The sequence below is a fragment of the Artemia sp. Qi Xiang Cuo genome, chromosome 4, assembly GCF_049724085.1.
Source record: "Artemia sp. Qi Xiang Cuo chromosome 4, ASM4972408v1, whole genome shotgun sequence".
NCBI classification, from domain to species: Eukaryota; Metazoa; Arthropoda; class Branchiopoda; order Anostraca; family Artemiidae; genus Artemia; species Artemia sp. Qi Xiang Cuo.
The window spans coordinates 62,025,249-62,045,649 of NC_142797.1; the positions used below are offsets into that span (position 1 = coordinate 62,025,249).

The 20,401-nt window shown below is 36.8% G+C and overlaps 2 protein-coding genes across 2 annotated transcripts in view; one reads left to right on the forward strand and one right to left on the reverse strand.

Annotated features, from left to right (window-relative positions):
* LOC148953308 (MIT domain-containing protein 1-like) overlaps nucleotides 1-1,153 on the forward strand; it is a 97,759-nt gene extending 96,606 nt beyond the window's left edge. Inside the window, exon 5 of the mRNA XM_089088475.1 lies at nucleotides 886-1,153. Coding sequence (XP_088944601.1) covers nucleotides 886-1,045 — 160 coding nt within the window. The 3' untranslated portion in view covers nucleotides 1,046-1,153. The remainder of the gene's footprint in view (nucleotides 1-885) is intronic.
* Nucleotides 1,154-14,938: 13,785 nt separating this feature from the next.
* On the reverse strand, nucleotides 14,939-15,778 carry LOC148953309 (uncharacterized). The gene has a single exon (XM_089087923.1). It carries the CDS (start codon nucleotides 15,776-15,778, stop codon nucleotides 14,939-14,941), a length of 840 nt encoding a protein of 279 aa, XP_088944049.1.
* Between the last annotated feature and the right edge of the window lie 4,623 nt (nucleotides 15,779-20,401).

Sequence of the window (20,401 nt, forward strand, 5' to 3'; positions counted from 1 at the left end):
TTGGAAGGAAGCTTCGTTCAATGGCTGCTTTCAATTCGACAACTATTGTAGGTTTCGTAACATGCACGTTGATGTCAAATATAAAATGGTCTAGTGGTGTGAGGTTTGGTGAACATGTAGGATAGTCTATATTACTCTTCCATTTAATCCATCTATTTGGTTGACTCTTATCTTATGAAAGAAGGATTTGATGGTGGTGATAGTGCAGCCTAAGCCACAACGGACAAATTTGAAAAAGGCTTTGACAATACACTTAATTGATGCCTTTGAATTCAATTATGTTTTAAGATTGGAATGTGTTGTAAAAAATGATTGTTGTGTGCGTACATTCTTGTGAGACACCCTTTATATATGCTGATTTCCTTTCTACCCTGTTTAAAAGAAAACGAGTTTATTATCGTAACATCAATCCTTTTTTCGAATATCAAAATATCGAGCTATTTACCAAAAAGATTCGCAGGTCACTGTTTAGGTACTTGTGGTATGTATGTGGTCGACAGGTTTTATATTTTTTTACCCTACTTTTAAGGGTTCTGCAAATACGCTCAAGCATCCAAGATTTAAAGGGGAGGGGGTATCAGAGGGCTCTTCTAATATGTTTTCAAATTACCAAAAACATATGTTAAAAAACAAAGTTCCCTATATTTTTGTGGGGGTTGTATAGACTAGTTTTAGGGTGCAATTCTGCCCCTCTCCGTTCACCTGCCACACATCCCCATGTGCAGGTCTATTTCAGAATATATGACAATAATAACAGATTGATTAATGATGCATTAATCAATCTTTAACTGTCTTCAATATTTATAAATCCATTTTTAGATAAATTCTCTGATTTTCTCTTTTGACTGAAATTGTCCAAGTGGGTTTTTATTATTATGTTTTTAGGCTTGACGCTGGATGGATCATCAAAATTGGCCGTGGCTTAGATTACTTTAAGCCTCCAAAATCAAAATGGGCTATCGGGTATTACGACCTTGACCTTCGACCCTGTCATGAAACAACTATAGACATCTATCATAGAAGTAATCTAGCTAAAACCACATGAAGATTTGCCTTATTTTTGCCTTTAAAGAAGTTTTTTTATGCTTTGATTATACGTGATCTTTATTTTCTTTAAGGTTTGATTTCATTTTATTACAATTACGGTTTTGTATTTTAGTTTCGAATTTTATTTGCAGTTTTTCCGTTTTTATATTTGATGTTTATTTTCTTATAATTTTGTGACTATAGCCTAATCGGGACCCAAATTTCAGTATATAGTATTTACCTAACACTTATTCAAAATTAATTTTCAAAATGTTTAAAAAAAAAATTTTCAAAGAGGATTAAAGAGAAATGAAAAATCCTAAGTAAAAAGTAGTAGAGTCATACAATAAATCAAATTCAAACAAACAGAAACTACGGTTAATGGATAAATAAAACCTAAATGAAAAGAAGTCAAAATGAATAATCAAGTAAAACTTAGAAATAATAGATAATACTAAGGAACAACAAATAAAACTTGAAACAAACAGAAACTACCACAAAATAAGAGTAGGGCCAATGCCCCTTCAAGACCCCTAAAGACTAGGTGTCATTTTTGTTACTTTAAACGATATTCATTTCTAATATTATGTTTTTAATTTGTTATAATATCAATTAAAAAAGAAGAATCAAAATATTGATATAAAGGAAATAAAAATATATTAATAAAAGGATAAGGATAAGGAAATTATGAACCAACATCGAGGTTGCAAACTCTAGTGTACTAATACTAAAAAAAGGAAAAAAAAGTTTCGTAGAATAAATATATTCTTGAATTTCAATATGGTTTTATTATACTAAAAGGTTGTAAAAAATTGGGACGGAGGAGGAGCATACGCAGCAGTGTTGGTCTCGGTCGATTTTGGCGTTATAGCAAGTTGTTAGCAGTAGTAGCAATCTGCTCAGTTTGTCGAATAACATTTTGAATTGGCAAACCTATAAATGACTTGGAAATTGACATCTGGAATGAGTGTATTTAAAACGAAGAAAATGTTGACGGAAATTTGTTGCAAATTTGGCTAACGGAACTTAAAACTTAACAATATATGACAAATACAATTCTGTGAATTTTGGGCAGTATTTAATTTCTCAATGTTTTAATACAAAAAGTAATTAAAATACAATTTGCTTTCAGTGAAGTACAAATCGAGCCTTTTGGTGTTCGAGGGATTTGAGCTCTTATTTTTGGGCATTATCTGTTTGTGTTAAGTTTTTACTTGACTACGCATTTTAATTTCTGCCTATCCTAAGTTTCATTAGTTAATCATAGGCAGCGCAATAAGTAAAGAATGATTTTGGCACAGTGTACTATTTTTTTTTTTTCTTCAAAAAGAAATTTCAAAAAGGGCTCATTTGATTGAAAATTGAAAGGGCTAGTGCCCTTTTTAATTTCGAGGATAAGGCTACTTCCGAACTATTCACTTTGTCTTTTATAGAACCTAGCTCAGCTTTAAGTGCATCTCAATTTGAGCAATGGTATTGGAGAGACTACTCTGAAGGTTTCCTGTTGCTCGTGTGATCACTGAAGTAATATCTTGGATAGTAGCTGCAGGTTGGGGGGGATAATGACTTTAGGGGTGGTCTCACTTGATTTGCACCAAGCACAGTCCCATTTGAAACCATTTTTCTCCTGCATTTTAACAAGAAGTTCATACTCTGCGTCGGAAATTTTCAGGAAGTCACCACACATCCATTTCCTACACTTATCACAAAGTAATGCTTTAGAGTTTTCTTCTAGTTCTAAAATACATAACAGGCATCTGTCCACATTTTTCTGGGGGCTCTCTCTGGGATGTTTTGGTTTTGGTGGCATTTTGGGCACAAAGTTTCCGGGATTTTTTTAGAAGAAAAATCGGGATTTTATTTTTGAGCTGGTGGCAACCCTGATGGTAGCCGAACCCGGTTTTTTTTCTAAACAGGCTATCACAAGGGTAATTTCCAAGCTTAATATTTCAGGATAGAGTAATGTTCAAGAAATTCTGTCACTTTCTTCAGGTAGAGGATTTTCTTCTGATTAATTTGGTAGTCAAAGGTTTGGAATTATCTCACTGAGTCCAGTTTAATTTTGATAATTTGTTCACTGGTATTTCATTTCATTGTGAATGAATTACATCACCATCATCAACATTAGGGGGGTGGGGGTAAAGTTAATGGTAAACTTGCAGTGGGCCAAATAGTTTAGCTAGGATGAAAGTGGAAACATCATTTGATGCTTTTTTATGCTCTTTCTTAATACATATAAATACCTTTGGGTTCCCTTTAAGGGCTCAAGATGCAATTTGCAACAGAAGCAATTATTGTATTATGTAGTAGTCGTTTGTATTATGTAGTAGTTATGTAATAGTCGAAAGTGAATGGAGAGCAACTAACCCCCCTCTCACGCACACCATTTCCACAAACACATTCAATCAAAGTTTTAAAATAGCCATTTTGTTCAAAGTAGTTGAAAGTTCTGGAAATTATGTATTTAAGGATGACAAACCCCCGAGAGCCCCGAGGGCAAAGGTTGTAAGTTATGCCCTGGGGGCATTTAAGGTTTTTATAGGTAGCGTTGTCGTAGAAACTTCAAAAGGGGCTTATTCAATTCGAAATTGAGAGGGCTGGTGCCCTTTGTAATAGTCGAAAGTGATTGCAGGGTAACTAACCTTCCTCTCACGCTCACCACTTCCCCAAACACATCCAATCAAGATTTTTAGAAAACAATTTTGTTCAACATGGTTGAAAGGTCTGGAAATTATATATTTGAGGATGACAACCTTCCCCCCATAACCCTCAAGACAAGGGTCGCAAGTTATGCCTTTCGAGCATTTACCGTTTTTATAGAAATTTTTGTCGTAGAAGCTTTAAAAAGGGCTCATTTGATTGGAAATTCAGAGGACTAGTGCCTTTTTTGTTAGTCGAAAGTGATCAGATTGCAAATGTCTCCCTCCACGCCTATCATTTCCTCAAACAGTTCCAGTCAAAATTTTGATATAGCCATTTGTTAAGCCTATCAGAAAGGTCTGTAAATTATGTCTTTGAGGATATTAAATCCCCCCAGCCCTCAGGGCAAGAGTTATGAGTTATGCCCTGGGCAAATATAGGGTTTCATAGACAGTGTGGTCATATAAACTTCGTAGGGGGCTCATTGGATTGGGAATCAGACATTTTGGCGCCCTCCTTAAGATTCAAAGTAAACGAAGGGCAGCTACCTTCCCCCCCCCCCTTACACACACGTCATATTGTCCCGAACTGCGTCTAATAGAAATTTTGAGATGGCTATTCTATTCAAAATAGTCTAAATATCATATAACAAGGCTTTTGGGGTTGAAACAAACCCCAGACACTAGGGGCAAGGGTTGTAAGTTATGCCCAGGGGGTATTAAAGGTTTTCATGGAAGGGATAGCTGTTTAACTTCAGAAGAGGCTCACTCTTTCTCCCTGAAAGAGACTATGTCAATATAAAACAAACAGAAATTAATCACAAAAAAATTTTTGCAGAAAATAAGTTTTTCAAAAAAAGTACAAAACTCTATTAACCCAAAAATGAACAAAAATATAATCAAATAATCTACCAAGCATTCAACTGCCACAAACAATCTCAATAAGTAAATGAAACCCAAGATAAACAGAAATTAAAACAAATCAAACTCAAAACGAGCAGAAATTAATCTATATAGGGTTCTAAACGAGGGGCTAATAACTGACCGTCGCAGGTGTCCCTTCCTTCGTGCCTCCGACACACCTGAAACAGCGTGTTCCTGGAAGCGAAGGAATACAGTTTTATCTTTGGCTTATGGAAAGCGTACGGCGCGTTTTTACGACGGCAAACTTTCTCCTCTTGAGAGGTTATCTACTTGGTCGTGTTGTTTACTGCGTTCGACATTGGAGATCCGGGGTCCTAAAAAGTAGACATTATGCTTTGAACGAGAATTTTATTACCACGAACCTTTACCATTGCCTAGAGATAAATATGCATTCCCTAGTGCTTCTCATTCGTCGATTCAAACGGCTTGGGTTCGACGTCTTTTCAAACTTTCCGACATGAATAGCCAACCGTGTGAAGATTTTTTCAGGAAGATGCGGTCTCAAACCAGCACTTACAGTACTGTAATAAACGTTTCGTTCCTCCAACTTCTACATCGAATTCGTCGATATGAAAGTATAACGGATTTTGCAGCTCAATATTCTAATGAACAGTTTTCCTTGCCCAAGACCAAGCAAGTTAGATCCATTGGTGTTGTGTCTGTCAGTTCTGATTTTTCTTTGCCCGGGGACGATGAATTCAGGCTCGAGCTAGGGCAAGCTCGTATTGAAAGCCAGTGAATAATGAAAGCCTTGATACCCGATGACGTACTTTCTGCTTTCGGTCGCCAAGTACCGAATGTTCTTCTTTCTGTACTTCACGACAGTGACTCAGACGATGACTTAGAGGAAAATACTCTGTCTGATAAGCAGGAAAAGCCTTCCGTTACTGACACTGAATCAGGCTCGGAAAGTGACGGCATCTTTGAAGATTTGCGAATGATTGCTCACTGTATGAAACACCAATTTGAGAAAAATTGGGTTAGTTAGCCTGTGACGAACATGAAGAATTCTAGGTTTTGTCTTGTCAAGACTTCTGACGGCTCCATAACACCAATAAAAAAATCCACGCTGTTGCGGCTTCTGAGGGAAAGCTCTGCGAAGCTGAGTAGTGACCGATTAAAACGGGTCCAGGGCCGACTAGTAGGACAACGTGAGTCGCCGCAAACCGATGCAGAGGTCGATGTGAAATCGGAATTGCGTATCGGTGAATGGTGCGTTTACAGACCAGTTGGCAGGGGAAAGAGAGTATTCGTTGGGTGGGTCATACAGTTCGGCTACTTGTCTGGGTGAAGATGCCACTCTGTTGACACGCAGAATATGGCGATGCCGTTCTCTGACGACATAGGAATTCTATGCCAGTGGTTCCGGCTGAATGCTGATCTCACATTAACTGCCGCATTGGTAGACAAGGGTTACTGTGACTCCAGCCTGTATATTATGCATTTAGCAGAGCCCGTTTCTATGGAAATCGGCACCAACATTGTCTTTGGCTTTGACTCAGACAGCTTCACGAAGCTGAATGCATTTATCCAGAAGAAATGGTTCTACTTTTTTGATGTCTCGTCAGCATCGCAAACATCATGTTAAAAATGGCACCTAAACCCAAAACTGACCTCAAGACCATAATTACCACCATCGCCATGTTCTGTGTGTCAACAGAAGGAATTTTTGTTGAACATTTTTCAGAGGTAGGTGTTATTTTTTTTCCGTCCCCTCCTCCTCTCCACTCGGTGATATTTTAATACAAAAACATATAAATCTTACAACTTTAAACATTACCATATCACCTAAACTTCAAAAAAAAAAAAATTATTATATACCAGTCAATGTATTAGTGGACCTGAAGGCACACTACCATTTAACTTTTTTCTTGCCAAATATCTATTACTCCCCCAATTCCAGGGTGTCCTTCCCCCTCAAGGAGACGCTTTTCCGGTGGCATTTTTACTTCAATTTCTTAAAATGCGTATCCTTCAATTTTCACTAGTATGAATTCGAATTTTAAAGGTGGTCTTCCAAAAGGCTTACTCTTACAACTTAAAAAATTTTTAACACAAAAAAAAACTATTTGATCTCACGTAGACTGGGCGTGTTCCGTCCACAAGAAACCCATTCTTGCGTTGGCGCTTTTTTACTTCTTTTTTTTTCTTTTTTTTCAGCCCTTTTTACGACCAACCTTAATCTACAAAAAAAAAATACAACCAACCCATCAACAAAAAACCAAAAATAACCTTAATACCGACGTGCATGAGGGCACAGAACTGAACAGAATCTTGAATATTGTCTCCTACGGACGAGGAGGCCACCCACGGCGGGGCTGGTCCTGCCAGCTCAAGTGCGTGTGCCCCTCGTCCCCCCTATGCTTGAGTTCTTGATATAATTCAGTCTCGAATGCATTCCGAGATCTAGGGCAGCGGAAGCGATGAATACCATCGGAAAACTTGTTATGCTCAGTAGAAGACTTAGTGTTTATACTTGTGCTAACCAAGCTTAGTTTGATTTACTGAAGCTCATTTGTCCAGTTTCTTAGGGTTGTCATTTGAGCTGTGATTATCCAGATGATTACTGAAACGTACCAATAAATATGTGAAAAACTAGTTATTTTTTTTAGTTGGTTGCTTTACTTAGCGCTTTTTACTAATAACTCGGTAGTAACAGTTTTTCTGACTGTTGCTTTTCAGTTTTCTCTTCAAATACCCAAAGGCCTGGGTTCAATACCAAGAAAGTTGGATTCTAAGTGCATTCGGGAAAAAGGGATCTGTGTTTCTTCTGGATTCTTCCGTGTCAAAGCAGCAGATTCCTTTTTTTTAGTACAATTAAGAACCCGAGATCCAAGGGTGCGTCTTGGCACAGCCACTAAACAGAAAAGCAGGCATGATAAAAGGGAAAGAGACGTGTGAAGAGGTGATAAAACGCAACTTCTATCATTGACTAAACCATATTTACAAATGCCATAAAGCGTAACGTCAAGTGTAGAGCTGGAAATTCAAAGAACGATGAAACGTGAATGCGTAGACACATGTTTTCTGAGATTTGGTAACTTTCTTTGTCCTTAAATACGCTTCATAAATCCTAACAATCCACCAGAATGTTTTCACGTCGAATTAATACTAGGAATATTGACAATCAGTTGTTAGTTACAACTAGAAACCACGTTTCACGGTACTTTGAATTTCGCACCTTGCTTTTTACGTCATCAGCGCACAGCCCTTTGTTGTATAACTTAAAGACCGTGTTACGGATTTTTTTTTTGAAATCTCGATTTTTTTAAAAGAAAAATCGGGATTTTATTTTTGAGCTGGTGGCAACGCTTTATGTGTAATAGGAAAAAGTGACACCATCAGTGCCATCGTAGGGTTACCTTGTTTTTGCATGGATATCAACAACTTGCAGTCCTCCTTTCTTCTTCTTTAGGTACATATCGGTTGTTTTCAGTCTTGGGGGTTCTTTTCCTTGCCAAATAAACCCGTAAATGATTCTTTCCAAGTTTTAAAAGATCGCTTTTGAAGGTGCTGAAATATTTGACAGACAAGCTGTATATCTGCAAGCTGTATATCCGAATAACAGGCTAGCTGTATATATTTACATATTGCGCCCTTTGGAATATGCCTCCGGCGTGCCTCCGTGCCTCATGCCTCCAGGTGTCCCTCAAAATGCCCAGTTGTTAACCCCTCGGTTCTAAACCCTATGATTTCTAAGAGCTAGAATATAATTTGCACTTTACTGAAAAAATTCTTTTAAATGTTTCCATTTCTGTAGCTTCAAGAAAAAAAAAAGTATTTGTGATTTTAAGGAATAGATATCAGCATATGAATTTTAAACTGACAATGCATATTTTTTGCAGTAAAGTACAAATTATATTTTTACTTTTAGAAAGCATGGGGCTTAGAACCCTACTCAGATTAATTTCTACTCGTTTTGAGTTTGACTTTATTTTAATTTCTGTTTGTTTTTGGGTTTCATTTATTTATTAATACTGATTTGTGGTAGTTGTATGCTTGGTAGATTATTTGATTCTATTTTTGTTTTTTGTTTTTTTTTTGGTTTTTAAGTTCTTTACTTTTTTGAAAAAGTTTTTTTGATTAATTATAGTAAAGATCGATGTGGCTTTGTTTTTTTTTTTTTTTATTTATTTTTTTATTATTATTATTTTTTTTAGACCAGGGCACTTCGTATCGAGGGAGTTGTCGTGGGAACTCCGAAAAGGGCTTATTCGATTGAAAATAGAAAGGGCTGATGCCCCTTTTAATAGTCGAAAGTGATTGGAGGGCAACTAATCCCACGCCCACCCTCCCATTTGCCTATTATGTTTTAAAACTAAATGTTGCCTTAAAGTGAAACCAAATTGGGTTATGACAATGCTAATTCTCAATAAGGCATCTGAGCTACGTCCTAAGAAAAACTAAGGGCTATTTATTCAAACTTGCTAAACTACTTCTGCCTCTAAAATGAAATCGTATGAAAATAACGTAAGTGAGTGCAAGCTATCAAAGAAAGTAAACTGATTTTTTTGTTAGGGTATCAAGTTTTCCATTTCAGGTCAACTATAGGAGGTATGAAACTAGATTAAACACTACTATTTGTGTTCTTATTTTTAAAAGGGTGTATGTTGTTAAAAATTGCTGAAAATTTTTTTTCCGGCATACAAATAGCAGACCAAACTATAAAGTCTTAAAAAACCAAAAGATTTAAAGTATCATTTTCTTTTGTCCCTGAAAAGACTATGTCAATATAAAACGAACAAAAATTAATTAAAAAAACTTTTTCCATAAAATTAAATAATATTGTATTTTAAAAAATACAAATGAATGTGCATAGTCCTTTAATATACATATACTGATATTTAGTAATCAAAGTGTTAATATTATTTGATGTATTAAAGTTATAAAAGTAAAAACACTAGTATTTTCTCAGAAAAGTGCAAATTATTTTCGGGCCTTGGGACGGCATATGGGTTTTGAGGCCGATTCATGTTCATTTCTTCTCGTTTTAAGTTTTATTCAGTTATTTATTTCAACTTTTGTCTGGTTTATGTTTCATTTATTTATCGATGCTGATTTGTGGTAGTTCTACGCTTGGTAGATTATTTGATTATATTTTGCTCATTTTTGGTTTAATGGAGTCCTTTACTTTTCTTTGAAAAACTTATTTTGTGGAAAAAGTCTTTTTAATTAAATTTTAGTAACATCTGTTATTTTTAACTTTGACTTGGTAATTCATTTTAATTGGTGTATGTTTTAGACTTCATGTATTCATTCATATTAATTTCTGTTTTTTTCAAGTTTAACCCATCATATATCTTTATTTTCTTTCATTTTATTTTTTATTGTATTTTCTCCTAAAAAGTTGTTTTTGAGAGAGAAGATGGATGTTGGAGAGACTGCAAGACTTCTTTGTGCATGCAATGACACGTTGAAAGTCATTGCATACTACCTAATATATATAGGCAGTGGGGGAGGACTTTTGACTTAACTCCTTTTTATGTAAAGCTAGGGCTTCGTTGTTTTTACGCTAAGTCAGGACCTAGCTTGCTTTTGCACCCATTCAGAACTTGCATCGTTTTTTCCCGCTGATTCATCTTTAAATCAGATAAGGACTTTGGTTGTATTTGTACCCGGTAAGGACTTAGCTTTTATCGCACTGAATCGTGACTTAGCTTGTTTGCACTGGATCAGGACTTGACTCATATCTGTACCGGGTCTTTGAAATTCTGCATCTTGAACTTAAGCTTTTTCAGCACCAAAGCTTAGCTTGACTTAGCTTGTTTTCGCCAAACGTAGATTTAGTGTGTTTTGAACTAAATCAGGACTTGGCACCTTTTTTACTTGGTTGTCAAAATTCCGCAGCTTGGACTTTGCCTGTTTCTGCACTCAGCGCGGAATTAGCTGAGTCAGAAGTCAGGTCACTTTTGTACTGAGTTATACCTTAGCTTATTTCTGCATTTCACTTGCGTAGCTCGTTTCCCGCCGAGTGGGGATTTAGTTCATTTTTGAATGAATCCTGACTTAGCTTGTTTTACACTAAGTCAATCTTGAGCCCTTTTTTAGCTCGTTTATTGCGCAATGTTAGCATTTAGCTCATTTTGTTTTGAAACAGGATTGCTCTTGTTTTTACACCTAGTGTCTCCATAGCTTAGATTTCGTTCGTTTCGAACCGGGTCAGGACTCGGGTAATTTTTACATCAACCTAGGGTTTAGCCCGATTTTTTACAACTAAACAGAACTTAAATTGTTTTGCATCAAGTTAGAATGTAGATCGTTGCACAGCAAGTCAGTTCACGACTTTTTCTGAGCCCATTTTTGCACTGAGTCAGGACTTAGCTTGTTTGTGCACCGATTGGGCATGCAGCTTGGATCTAACCGAGTCATGATCTATTTTCTTTCACACCAACGTAAGATTTGGCTCATTTTTGCACCGAATCGGTTTAGTGCGTGGACTCAGTCCGTTTTTCCACTGGTTCAGGACTTAGCTGGCTCAGCGAACAAGTCATCATTGCTAGATTACACATCTTTTAAATTTTTATTGCAGCTTTTGTTTTAGTTCTCCCTCTCTTGCTCTTAATCTCGCTCACTTTCTCACTCTCTCTTCATCTCTCTTCCTCACTCCATTCCCCTTCCCCCTCTCCGTATCTATCTTTTTATCTCTTTCTCTGACAAGGTGAGAATAAAACGAGGATATTTCCAGCCAGTGAAAATGAATAATAGATGCTAAATATAAATACTGGAATAATTTTGCAAATAATCTCTCCAGAGAAACGCATGAGCCAATTATACATATAAAGTCATAAGCCACATCTGTGGGAAAAAGACTTCCCCCAACCCACTACTGTATGAGCTTATACATAATAATACCCATTATGACAATGATAATGGAAAAGCTAACCTATTTGCAACTCTTTTCGTTAATAAGCGAACATCAAATAATCAAAGCAAACTGTCCACAATTCCTATGAGCCCAAGTTACCAACCATGCCCCGGATCCAAGTACATAACTAATCCATTTTCAATCCAGGAATTAAATAATGCAATACATCATATTAGAACCAAAACTAGCGGCAGCTATGGCAATTTACACTCTACATGGAAAAAGAATCTCACACCTTCATACAAACAAGAATTGCTAAATTGTTATAATCACGCGTGGGCATCTTCTAGGTTCCCCAATATATGGAAATGTTCGTCCCTCCTACCAATCCTAAAGAAAAATAAACCAAAAGATAACCCTGAGTCTTATAGGCCCATAATGATTACTCCTGTGAAGGGGAAAATAATGGAAAAAATACTCAAACTGGATTCAGGAAACACCACTCCTCAACAGATGCTTTCATTTTGCTAGCAAATGCAATAAATGAATCTTTCTCAAAAAATAATGTCCTAGTTGCAGCTTTCCTAGATTTTGAAGGGGCATATGACAATGTGAACCACCAAATCCTTTTAAACAAACTTGCAAACCTTGGAGTACCTAAGCTAGTATCTTTTATTAAATCGTTCATAGAAGTGCGAAGTTTCATCGTTTGTGTTGGTTCAGCCTCTTCACCCCAAAAGACAATAACCAAAGGTTTACCTCAGGGAGCAGTCCTCAGTTGCCTCCTATTTGCCCTATATCTCTGGGACATGAACCTACCCCACACGTTTCTACAATATGGTGATGATCTAGTGCTATGGTCATCTGGCAACACCTTCCAGATAGCACAGTCAAATCTGCAAAAGTCACTTTTCCAGTTTGAAAAATTCTCTCAACATTCGGATTTACCCATTGCACCCACCAAGTCAAAAATAATCCAATTTCACCGGAAGCGATACCATGTTAATGCAAAACTAACTCTAAATAAAACAACTATTCCAGAAGATAATCATATTAATTACCTAGGTCTCATGCTTGACCAAAAACTTAATTTCCACCTCCACATTTCAAACACAATAAAAAAATGCTATAGAAAAGCAAATATACTAAAAAGACTTCTTTCCACACCCTGGGTTGTAAGGAGAAAACCTTACTCCAGTTTTATAAATCACATATAAGACCCCATATTGACTATGGGCTCATCGTCTATGGTGCATGTGCAAAGACCCAGCTGCAAAAATTGAAACAACACGCAATGATATACTATGTCTCATATTTGGTCTTAGGATACCCATAAGCACCAAGTTTCTGCTTATGGAGAGTGGATTAACAACAATAAGGGAGAGACGTAGCTTTCTCTTGACAAAACATCTTCCAAAAATTTAATCAAATGCTCACACACACTACATAATTGGTTAAGAAATCCAGCCATGTATAGAGGCATTGCAGATGAGTATGCCAATATTCAGAAGAAGTTCCCCATACCAGCAAAGTCTATTGCACCCACTTTCCCCCGATCCCCCCCTCTCCCATGGAATTGGTCAAGTCCCATAATAAATAATGAGTTCTCAAAGTGGAATAAAGATTTAACCCCCATTGCTTTTGTCCAGAAAAAAATTTGCAGAACTTAATACAATTACCTATAAAAATCACTTCCAAATATTTGTTGATGGGTCAAAAATGAATGAGAAGGTTGCCAGTGGTGTTTTCCTTCCTCACCTGAAAATTGCAATGGGTGAGAGATTATATAATAATGTATATATAATGTCTGCTGAGTTAAATGCCATAATCATGGCATTAGAACACCTTAAGGAAAACCAACCTTTGATTGCAAATTCAAATAATATTATCATATATTCCGACTCTCTATCAAACCTTCAGTGGCTGGCCTCAGCTCCTCAGTATAAGTTGGGCATTGACACTTATCATTGTCTCAGTATTATTGACAATCTTGCTTCAAGTGGCATAAAAACTTATTTTCTGTACATTCCTAGCCACTCTGGCATAAGTGGTAATCCTCAGGTTGATGAAATAGCAAAAAATGCTATAAATATTGACCAGCCAAGTGGGAGACCAATCCCAATTAGAGATATTTACCGATGGGGGCTATCAGATATTAATTTCAATAAGATTAATCCTATCCTTTCCTCCTTTCCCAATAAGTATCTTTCTAAAATTTATCATAGAATTCGTTCTGGAACAAATGGACTAAATTTCCTTGCATTCTCATATAAGTTTTCTAATTCAAGTGGTTCAATTCCCCTGTCCCCTCTTTGCAGGCATTGTAATATAAATAATGAAACAATTGACCATTGCCTATTTGAATGTAATATGCTGACGTCTGCACAACATACCTTGCTTTGTAAACTGTTAAAATGCTTCAAACACCACAAAATCTCATTATCAGCCAAGAGCCTAGCCAAGTATACCTGCACACAGAGCACAGGAATCGATATCTATCGTCTTATATTTGAACTCCGTGAGTCAAAAGATCTACTGAAAGATATCTGAGAATATCTAATAAATAAGAGACAACCAAGACAGTAGCTCTGTAGCCCACAGAGTGAAGCAAAAAGAAGAGGGCTAAATAGTATCAACTGAATAGCCCGCCTGCTGTGAATTAGAAGAAGAAGAAGAAAATGCAGTGTAAATATTTTGGCCGAGATATCTGCTCAGCCGTCCTCAGTGTAAAAATAGGAAAATAAAAAAAGAATGTGAAAAATACTGCTACTACTACTACTAATAAGTCAATGTAGCACCAAGTCGCCTGAAACCATCACAGCTACGTATGCTTGTCCTCCGTCCCAACCTGTTTAAATCCTTCCTCTTTGTACACTCCCAGGAAGTTCCCTTTTCCCTAAAATCTTTCTTTACAACATCCTCTCACCCCATTCGGGGAAAACTTGCTTTTTGTTTTGCCCTACACGGTTCACCGACAACGACAATCTTTGGCATAAAAAGAAGAAGAAAGATTCAAACTTCTTCATGTGAGAAGTAATTCTGACCAATTTTTAGGTTTTACATTTTCTTATTGTATGTTTCTGCTTTCCCTGAAGTTCTAAATAATTTATTAAACTTTGGTTTACATTGGAAGATTCGTTTTGATATTTCTTGAAAGTCATATAAATCGGAGAATTGTTTCACAATTAATTCTAGTCAATATTTATGTTTTTTAGAGTTAATAGGACAGTTTTAATGAGAGTTAACAGGACATTAATAATTGGGCCTCCGAAAACACGCCTTGCACAGTTTACTTACTTACATGATTTTTTGTTAAAGTAGTACTGTTTGGTAGAATTAGTAGTTATTGCCCCTAAAGATCCTTCACAAAGCACTTATCTTTCCAGGTCAACTCAAAATCCTCAAATAAATACATATTTGATATGCATCTTCATCATCATCATCATCATCAAGGGTTTTGAGTTTCCCTTTGTGTTGAACACCTTGGGAACCAAATCACTGTTTTATATATATATATATATCACTTCACATAACTTAAATGTTTTTATAGCGTCAAGTCTTTTCCAATTTCCTTAAAGAATTGTATTACAATTCTGACTATTTTCAGGTTGTCTTCTAAGTCATTCAGCTCTCCAAGAATGGAGTGAAAACTTATGGGGTCATGCCTCCCTCTGAAGAAAGCATATATCTTGTCTCTTTGCTCCTGATACTCCTCGCAATCCAATATTAAATGTTCCACAGACTCTTCTTCCGAACAAGTCATGCAATTGCTGTCTTCACCGTAAAATCTAGCTCTGTAGTTATTCGTGCCACAGTGACCTGACCTCAATTTGAACAGTAGGCGTCCTTCGTGTCTGCTAAGGTTTTCATAAATTGACTTTTCGAACTTCCAATGCAGCTTGCTTGTAACAAATAAATTGCCAGTCTGATCTCTCACATTCTCAAAGCTTTCTCGTAATACAGCTTTACGCACACATTTGAATTGACTGATCACTATGGGGGTAGAGCAATTACGAATCATTCCTTCTGTGGCTGCATGTTTGGCTTTGCTATCTGCAAATTCATTTCCTATTATTCCCACATGTGATGGAACCCACTGCAATGCTACTCTCCTCGATTCTATCAACATTAACAACTTTGAATAACATTCAGCTATTTCTCCTGATTTGTACCAATCTTCCTGGAATGACTTAATGGCAGAAATCACAGCTTTAGAGTCAGAACAAATCAATATGCCAAAATATTCCTCGTGCACTTCTGATAATGAAAACTCAAGTGCTTCTGCAAGAGCTACTGCCTCTGCTTGGAAAACTGATGCTTTACTGTGAAGTTTAAACTGTTCTGAAACATTCATTTTAGGGACAACAAATGCAGCACCAACCATCCATTCATTTTTTGATCCATCTGTATAAATGTCTAAGTATCCTTGATACTTTTCTAACTTCCATATCCAGAAACAGGTATTCCAATCTAAGTTATTAATCTGCTTAAAATCCAAACCACATACTACAGATTTCTCTTTCCAAGGAGGTGATAATACCACTGAGGTACTCTTAACATCTCAGTAAACTTCAGTTCAATTCCCTGAGGTTTTGCAATACTGTCACATTGTTCAAATATATTTGCCTGGAACCTCTTATTTTTGGGGTTCGCAGTGAAGATTCTTCCTTGTTTTATAACTCTTGACTTCAAAGGGTTGGTTTTATCAGCTATCCATAATCTTTGCAGATACTTCAATACACTTATTTTCCTTCTAGTCTCAAGTTCCGGTAGACCACTTTCAGATAGTAAGAAAATCACTAGTGTTGTTTTTCTTGCTCCAAAAGCAATTCGAACAGCAGCATTTTGTATTACATCCAGCCTTTTTAATGTTGAATGCGGTCCAGACCCATATATCACTGAAGCGTATTCAATTTTAGGTCGAATTTACTTCACATAAAACTCCAATAACATATCTGCCTTCATCCCCCATGAGTATGAAGTGAGCAACTTCATAATATTCAATCTCTTCATACATGCAGCACGAACCTTTTCAACATGTGGGTACCAACTCAGTTTGTCAGTAATTACACACCCGAGGACCTTAGTCTGTTTCACGTACTCAATAGGATTACCATTGAGATGAAGTATGGGTAAGTTCGTTATTTTCTTTCTAGTAATCATCATCATCTTAGATTTGTGAGGGGAAAATTTCAAATCGATTCCCTCGACCCAATGTTCGATTTGTTGTAGTGTGGATTTTACAACCTCCATTGTCTCTTCTAGTGTTCTTGCTACTGCCCAGAAAGAATTATCGTCAGCAAATATCCTCCCTTTCGACTCTCCATTCTCAATCGTTCAATCGACTCTCCATTCTCAATCGGCTGCTATTATATTCTGCAATATTATAATAATCAGGACCAAGTGCTGATCCCTGTGGAGCCCCGCGTCTTCTACTTAATATAATACTAGACTCTACAGAGCCAACTCTAACAGTGTCTTCTCTTCCTGTTAAATAGTTCTCAGTAACAGCTAATGTCCTTCCTCTGATTCCAGCTTCCATAACCCCACTCAATATCTGACGATGCACCATTGAATCAAAAGTACCATTCACATCCAAATGGACAATAACCATAATCCATCCGTTCTGCAATGCATAAAGGGCATCTTGTTTAAAACAGAGCAGGTTTTCAACTGTGCTTTTCTTTTTCCTGAAACCACACTGGATATCTTTTAGAAAACCCCTCTTTTCTATCTCCCAATTTATCCTCCTTTTTATCATTCTTTCAAAAACTTTACCTAGTACTGGTAACAGTGTGATAAATCGATAGTTTTATTTTTTGACATATCCTTACCAGGCTTAGGTATCATCACGGCCTAGCCTTTTTTCCAAATAGTAGGGAACACTCCACTGTCCCAAGCAAGATTCATTACTTCCAATAATGCATCCATCCATTTATTAGGCATTGCTTTCACGAATCGTGAATGAATCATATCATTGCCTGGGGAAGTATCTGGAAGACTCGTCACAATATTTTCCAACTCTTTCATGGTAAATTGCTGGTTATAGGGTTCATCGTTACCAACTTTACTAAGTCTTCTTACTTTTGCTGTTGATCGTGCTACCTCATCATGAAAGGGATCTTCTCTTCCGATAGTCTTTAATAAATGCCTTGCACCACCATTGGCTTTTCCTAAATCACTAATCAATGTCTTGTTTTCAAAAGTAAGGGTTTTTTTTCCTGTCTTATCACCTTTTGCTTTCATATTCTTTATAAACTGGTAAACTTTAGACACTGGCTTCCTAAAATCTACACTTTCAACAAATTCTCTCCAACTTCTACGTTTTGCCTCAATCACACATTTTTTAAACTTGGTGTAAGCGTTTTTAACTGCAACATAATTCTCGACTGTAGATATCCGCTTGTAAATGTTTTGCTGGCACTTTAACTCCTTTTTGAACTGACTGCACTCCTCATTCCACCACTTAGAATAATTGCTTATGGTTTCACATCCATCAGACATGGATATAGAGTTTTTGGCTGTTATTATGATTCCATCTTGAATAGCTTTCACTTTGTCATCCAAGGACTGGGCTTTCTGCAAAATTTGTTTAATGTCCATATTTTCAAGTTGACAGTTAAATTCCTTCCAATTTGCCTTTCTAATCCTAAATCTTGGAATGCTAGTTGTTTGCTGTGGACATGGCTTATCCACATGTACTACCACTGGTAAATGGTCGCTATGCAGTGTAGGATCTTCTACCACCTCAACATCTACTTTGTTGCAAAATCTAGTCCTTGTAAACACCAAGTCTATAGTTGAATAAGTACTGGATTGCACATTCTTTCTTGTAGGTAAACCCTTAGGAGTGGCCAAGTATATATCTTGTTCAAGTAAAAATTTCTCTATACTTTTCCCGGAGTCATTAATTAAATCACATCTGCACCACATTTTACTGTGTGCATTAAGGTCACCAACTATTATAAGTTCTTCTTCTTTAGGTACCTCATCAAAAATTCCAGCTGCCAAGGAACCAACTTCCTTGTTGTTACCGCTTGGATTGTAAATATTCACTATGTTGATCACAGTTTTGGAGTCAAGATATAATTTACATCCAATTACCTCCACTTCTTCTGAAGGCTCATCACCATAATCAATGTCCCACTGTTCATAATGCTAATTTGTACGGATTGCAATCATAACACCTCCTCCTTTGTTATTCTATCTTTCCTTATTATATTAAATCCATGATATCCTGTTTTAATGTAAAGTTTAAGCCATGTCTCTTGAATGCATATGACATCCACTTTCTCTTTAATCACATAATGGCATACCATGTCCTTCTTCTCCTTCATCACTGAACATGCATTCCAAGAAAGTAACTTTAAATTCACTTTTCAATACATTTGCTTCTTATTGCTTCACAATCAATTGGTCCCATATTTAATTTATTGACAAATGAACAAATTTTTTCCACTTTCTCGAGCAGGGAAAGGCTGGCCATATTTAACAAATCTGGGGATAATAATAATCCAACAAGCATTTTTGTAACTGTGTCTGATACTCTTCTAGATATGTCTTGTTCGGTTCCTTGGTTTGGAAGACCACTACGCTCTGTTGACTTGGCACTGTGAATTTGGTTACTGTGAACAGCTTGGGCATATGTTCTGTACATAATTTGTGCTCTCCTATATCCCATGTTTTATTTTTCTGCCATTTCCAGAATATTTCTATTTTGCTGCCTAATTGGACACTCCCTTGATGTTGAAGAATGGCAGCCTTTACAATTGGCACATTTGCAAGATTTAACTTTTTCTGCAGGATCACTATTTTAGAGGGGACAACTCACAGACTCGTGCTTTCCACAGCACCTCAAACAGACTGGCTCATTTGCTCTACAATTTTTCTGCACATGGCCATAACGCTGGCATGTAAAACACTGGAGAATTCTGCGGTTGTAGACAAAAACTTCTTTTTTCCTTCCACAGCACCATACACTGGGTGGCTGAAAATTGCCTGTAAAAACGACCATGACCCCAGAACTATCCTCAAGTTTCTTTAAATCCCTGTTGTATCTCTTTTGACGAATTACTTCTGTAATCTCAACAGATGACTCTATGCATTCTTTAAGTTGTTCATTGCTTAGATGCATGGGCAATCCCTTGATGATTCCTCTTTTAATGCATTCCTTCTTTTTTCCCCTCACTGACATACCTCCAAGTGATTGTATTTTCATTACTTTTTCAGATTCTTCATTGCGGTTGACATGAACTATTAACACATTCCTTTCTCTATTTGATTCAAATTCGAACTTGATGGGAAAAACATTCTCCTTTAAGCATTTCGATATTAAAAAATCATCTACTAGTTTCTCATTTTTATTTGTCACTTCAAATTCCACTCTTACTTGAAGCAATTCATTCAACGGAATCTCACTTTGACCAGAAACTGCTGCTTCTAATTCTTGCCTTTTTACTATACTTTGCAAATTCTCAACTGGGGACCTCACGCGTTTTCTTCCCAAAGATGGATTCAAACCCAGACTTGGGAATCTAGTTTTTTCATTCACTCTGCCATCGGTTAATCCTTCTGCCAACATTGGATTTACACTTGACATATCCTCATCAGAATCCTCTGATAATGGTGGAAATTCATTATTGTTGTCAAGCACCTGGAACCTGTTTTTAACATGTAAATTATATCCACTCATACTAAGCGCACTGAGTCGTCCATTAGAGTCACTAACTGGGATATGCAAAACTTGCTGCTGAGGCTGGAACTGTCTCTCCTGGGGAAAATGGGCAGCCTGAAACTGGCTGTATGGCATTGGAGCTGTAATATACTGCACAGTGCTACTATACTGTCCACCAGCACTGGTATTTGGTTGAATTATCATATAGGGTGGAGTTGGATAAGCTCCAGGAATTAGTGGACCCCCCTGCTGGGGGGTCTTGGCTGCTCATATTGTCACTTCCAACTTTAATACCACTATTCAATTTACTTTCCTTTAGTTTACAGTCTTCTT

Bases quoted from the DNA above. Each gene is read 5' to 3' on its own strand.
- LOC148953309 (XM_089087923.1), bottom strand. From the start codon at position 15,778: ATGGTTGGTGCTGCATTTGTTGTCCCTAAAATGAATGTTTCAGAACAG.